Raw genomic sequence first — 5,644 nt, 5'->3', positions numbered from 1 at the left:
GGAAAGAGAAATAAACTCAGTAAGTTCAAACTGGTCAGTTGTCAATTGGTGGTACCAGTACACACTTGAATGCCACAATATTAATTTTAATTCTCTTCCTCCCCAGCCCCAAGTCAGAGTTTAATGTCAGCGAAACACCCCAAAGTTCCCATGCTCTGCACTTAAGCAAACGTGTGGTTGATGAGCTGGAAAGGCAATGGAAGTTGTTTTGTTGTTTGTTGATTTGTTTTTGTTTTTTTTTTTAAACACCCAATACCAAATAAACCCCTGCACAGCCCCCTCTCCCCTCATCCCTCTCCCTTTGTCAGGCTCCAGATGAAGCGCCCATAATAGTGCCAGCTGTGCCCAGCTGTTAACAGCTGCTCAAGAGAACAAGCAACAGCTGAGTGCTCAGCCCAGAGGAATGAGGCCTGTGCATCTCAATACACACCCAGTAAGCCCCTGCACTAGTTAAGTTTACTATTCCAGTAACTACAGAGGGCATTTACTAGACCAGAAGCTTCTAAGTTGCTCTAGAACTTTAAAAGAAAAACTCTTTATATCGAATTGAACCACAGCCTTTGGGTCTATTTACCATTATTCGATTAAAATCAAGTATTTAAAATTCACCTTGCTTTTTGCTTGAAATTTTATTCAGTTGAAGTCATGAAAGCTCCAAGACTTGAATGAATACCACTTGCACTTTGCAAAGAAGCATCAGAATGTTAGCAAACATAAAATCAAGTGAGACAACACACTGCCTGGGAGATTAAAGAGCTTCAAACTTGTGAGAAAAATGAGAAACAGATGTTCTCCTTAAAGTCAGGCATCATGAATCAAAGCATGGTGTGGATACTTACAGAATGGAACAGCATACAGTGTCCTATTCGGGACTGGATATCCTCAGGGCCGGCATTACAGGAATCCTCTCTCAAAAGTTTCCACGTCTGACACTGGCAGTCAAAAGCAAACAACCCGCTGAACTGCGGTTCACTGGCTCTGCTGTCATCAACGCTGCCATTGCAGGTCAGAATTCTGCCACCAAAGGTGTATATCATGTGTTTTTCGGAATCCATACACATCTGTGAGAATGAGAGAATTAATTTTAAGCCAGCACATGAAGACTTGACCACTCTAAGATTTAAGATTAAACATCCCTCCCCTGCAAGGGGCAGCTAGTAAGTTAAGACAGTACTCTGCACATCTCCTAGTCCTCTAACGAACAGAGCAGAACACACAGTTTGCAGGTATTCATCTCAGAAAACAGTTCCTTTATTTTAAAAGTGAGTCTAATTTCAACTTACTAATTAATAAGCAAAAAGAAGAAAAGACTACATGCACCCTTCACCACCTTCTGTCTCTCATTTTAGGGAAAAACATTTTAAGGTCTTTCACCAGGATACACAGCCAATTCTGCCAGAAAGTTAACAGAATATCGCCTTTGACAATGGCTACGCAAGGGAAAATTTCAAAAATCACTGCTGAATTTACTGACTGCCACTCAACTGATCCAAAACCAGCCTGCAATTTGTTACTCAGATTCCATTCCAAGCATGTATTTACTGTTACCCCCATTACTTCAACATGAAGTAGGGCTGTAACTTGGCCAAGGATTTTTGATGAGACTGCAGCAGAAATATGTTTATCCCCAAAACCTGAATTCAGGTTATGGCACACAAGAGACACACTGCAGTACAAATCAAAACAAAACTCCCTGACTCCAGGTGATATTTTCAGACACAATGCAACACAGAGAGTTACAAAACACCGGGAAGGTGTATGGAAACAAAAAACCACCAAACCACAAAAACCAGACAGGATTAGACAGTAAGACAGACACACTACTCAGCAAAGCCTACACAAAACACTTGTAGTGCAGCACATTTTTGAAGGTTAAACAAAAACCACTATCACAGTAGGTATTAAGGGAGAGAAGAGGAAGAGCTGCAGATTGGTAAAGAATTCAGGGAGGACACTCTTCCCTAAGAGACAGCAGGGGAAAAAAAGCAGCAATTTCAGAAGCAGGCAAACAAGGTACCCAGAGAAGCCTTGCCAGCTGACAATTTACTTTTGCCTTTTCCCCAACACCTGGGAGACTGGTATCTGTTATTAATAGAACAGAAAGACTGATTGGCTTTTGTTCTGCAGACAGCACGTATCTCGTTTTCGGTGTCAGCAGAAATGCATCTTGTGCTGGCCGTAAACAGCTTTGGTTACAAAACAGCTAGTTCCAATAAAAGCAGTTCTCGGGCTGCTTTAAAATGAGTACTGATGTGCTGTTTCTTTGCCATGCTTCATAAAAATCAATTAACAACAAAATACCTTTTTCAAGTACAGAAAAAGCCATTAAACATACAACATAAGTAAAAAATGCATTCAGTTTGAACACATGGACAGGTGTAGCTTTTTAAAAGATGAGTACCCACTCCTATAAGGTGTTTCAATCTCTACAAAGCAAGCACATTCTACAAATTTTTTTTAATCTTTTGATAACCAGTTTTGAAAGAATCCTGATCCTGTTGGCCTCATTTCAGCAGCTTGCTTATATTATTCTTCCAAAGGTACCATACACAGCTTGGCAAGTTTTTCCCCAGCGCCCTCTGAGTAGGCAGATCTGCAAACCAAGCTCAACAAGACTGATTAAAAACAGATGAACTGTGCTTTGAGCTTTAATAAAATGGGTCTTAATAAAATTAATTAGTTTGCAAAGGTTTTTATGATTCTTCTGACTCAATTTGACTAGAATACCAGTCGTCAGTGGCATTGGACAACAAGGCTATTAGGATTTAACTGAGTGCAGATCACAGCCTTCCTCATCACTGCTGTGGTACTTGGTACGGCACTCCTAAATTGCGGGAGGCTACGATCAAAATCGATTCGCGAGCATTGAGAACTTGCACTAAGAGTATCAGTGTGGCTGACCTGATGATCAAACACCAGCTTTGGACCTCCATCTGCTGCAGTGTCTTCACTTAGTAACATCCATGTGTTTGTGTCAATGTCATAGCGATAGAAGTCACTTTTCAGAGATTTGCTGTTCCTCACGGAGGAATCCAGATAGCGTCCCAGCGTGTAGATCTGCCTTCGTTGAATGTCAATGCACATCTTGTGACAAGATCTGGCACTAGGACCACTCTAATAAAGAAAATGACCACAAAAATAAAGCAAATAGTGTATTTCATATTGTTCCAGGTAGGTCACTGCACATTCAGTAAGGGCAAATAAGTGCTATCAGCAACTGAAAATCCTTTGAGAACTCAAGAAAATCTGCTTGTAGTCAGACAAATACAGGATTAATATTCAAGTATCTATATAACAGGACATTCCATAACTTTTGTCCTTTAGAAAGACACCAGCACACATTTTTTACAGCAAACTTAATGACATGAAGGCTTTTTGTGAGATTCCTTAGACTGTTTCCTCCAGAAGTGATTCTCAGAGGTGTGTGAAAGCTACTTGATCTTTCAAAATAACACAAGTTGATGCACATGAGAGGCAAATTAAGATGTCACAGCCTATAAATAACTACATAGGAAGAAGATTAAGAAGTGCTCTACTACAAGGGCCTCTGTTTTATTAATAGGCTGTTCTCTAATAGATCATAACCAGACACTCCCACAGGCAATCATATCCCATAATGGGTCTTTGAAGGTAACAAAAGCACTCCCTGTCCTTCACAAATAGATACGACCATTCCAGCCTCCAACTACAAAGAAGTTTCCCACAGTAAGCAAAACTGCCATACGTTACGATCTTCAAGGGAAACACAGAGGGACGCTATCAAATTATTACGTACTTATCCATCCAGGAGCGCTCAAATTAAATCATACAGTAATTTATTCAATGACATTACTACGATGCTATGCAGTACTGGGCAGTACCCTTCTTCCCAAATCTGTTTTTGAGAGCTTTCAGACACGCATCTTGATGCATGAGAACGATACTGCTGTACTCCAAAATATTAGAAATCAAGATGTGCAAAGCCTTTTTTTAAAAGATCAGACAAGAAAAAAAAAACTGGCATCATACTTGTAGACAGTTTATTTGGCCTTAGTTTGTATAATTTTGGCACATCCTATAAATAAGGATGCCAGAACAAGGCTGGCTAACTTTGAGAGTCTGGAAACCAACCTGAAAATTGATAAGATTTCAAGTGACAAAAGAGATGTACGATGTACAGAAGACTGAAGTATAAAAGAAAAAATAATCTATTAAAATCTACTGAAAAATAAAGATTATGCAATTAGACAAAGACATAAATCATGATTTATTAGAAGGCTTACAGTTAAAGAAAAGTAGTCATGCCATACCAAATAATTAGCACAATATTTGCTCCATGTGCTACCAAATACCACCCTTGCAGAAAACAAATCTTCATAATTGTACCATTTCATATAAAAAAATTATACTGAAATTATTACTGAAACTACACTGATGGAATACATTTCACTAAGTCGGATAAAATATGAAAGGAAACATTACATTTTTGTAGTCAACACATTATAGAATTTAATTTCTTGTTAGAGAACAGTTACAGGAAACTGTTAACAGTAACTCAAATGACAATCTGAAGAGGTGAACCGAATTGTTCATATTTTGTAAATATGAAACATAATGTCAGCAATGATTACAGCTTTGGGGATTAGTTACTTCATGGTAATGAGGATAATTTTCTTTTCTGAAAAAAATACTGATAGAAGTGAAATATTAGCATAAAATCCCGAAATGCAGCAGAAGTTCGTTCATTGCCTTCAGTCACATGGAAGAAGCTGACAGAGAAGGCAGCAACATACTTTATCTTGTTCCTAGAAAATACAAATCAGTATCTTCCAAAGGACCCTGTTGCAAACACAAAGGGTAGTTTCTTTGCATGACAAGTACTGATCTGAGTATTCACAAAGGTTGCCCCTGATTGACAAGAAAGTAACCCCAATAGACAAAAATCCATCTCTAGATGGACAGCTTCCCAGTGTCAGCTGGGACACTTACGGGTATGCCACTGCTCCCCTGCCAAAGAGCACATATTTGCCTTGGCATGGCTGTCGTTTGGATGAAATGTTAAGACCTACCTGTGCTTCCCAAATCTCCTCTCTGCATCAGGTCATTGAAGTTTAATTGAACCTGCTGATTTAAGTGTCTTCCCCCACTCCCTCACCTCTATATGCTCTACAGGCTAAAGTAAATCCTACCAAATTTGCTCAGATAATGTCTTTGACACTCTCAGGAATAAATCTCCAATTTAGCTATTTCCAGACCTTGCTTGTCTTGAAGAACTGCATCACCAACTGAAATTTGTCTGAGTACAGACACAAGGCTGAGACACTTAGCACCTCCAATACCAGTTTCACGCCATTGGCATCAACCAGCACAGGTACTACACCTGCTAAGTATACAACATAGAAATTTCAACTCCTAAGACTATGTTAAAAAGGTATTTTTCCTGAATTATTTTCTACTTTTTCTTGAATTATGTGCTGGTCACATCTCACACAGTAATATCTGCCTTTTTAAAGGGCTACTAAAGGTTTTAAGTTTTATCATTTCGTCTATACAGGCTCAGAAACTTCATCACCTCAAGTTCACTTAAGAACTTGGACTCCACCAACTTGCAGAGCCTACCACAGCATCAACTATCTCTTGTAATAAAGAAAACTTCATCCAATTC

General features: G+C 39.1%; 1 protein-coding gene across 1 annotated transcript in view; it reads right to left on the bottom strand.

The window, feature by feature from the left end:
* Window positions 1-3,114, bottom strand: part of MKLN1 (muskelin 1, intracellular mediator containing kelch motifs) — a gene marked incomplete at its 5' end in the record, with an annotated part of 29,982 nt that extends 26,868 nt beyond the window's left edge. The window contains 2 exons of the mRNA XM_010297560.1: window positions 840-1,061; window positions 2,902-3,114. Of these exons, the coding sequence (XP_010295862.1) occupies window positions 840-1,061; window positions 2,902-3,114 (435 nt within the window). The remainder of the gene's footprint in view (window positions 1-839; window positions 1,062-2,901) is intronic.
* Window positions 3,115-5,644: the final 2,530 nt, after the last annotated feature.

This window comes from Phaethon lepturus, unplaced genomic scaffold (assembly GCF_000687285.1).
Source record: "Phaethon lepturus isolate BGI_N335 unplaced genomic scaffold, ASM68728v1 scaffold942, whole genome shotgun sequence".
NCBI classification, from domain to species: Eukaryota; Metazoa; Chordata; class Aves; order Phaethontiformes; family Phaethontidae; genus Phaethon; species Phaethon lepturus.
This window is presented reverse-complemented; position numbering and strand designations above follow the sequence as displayed.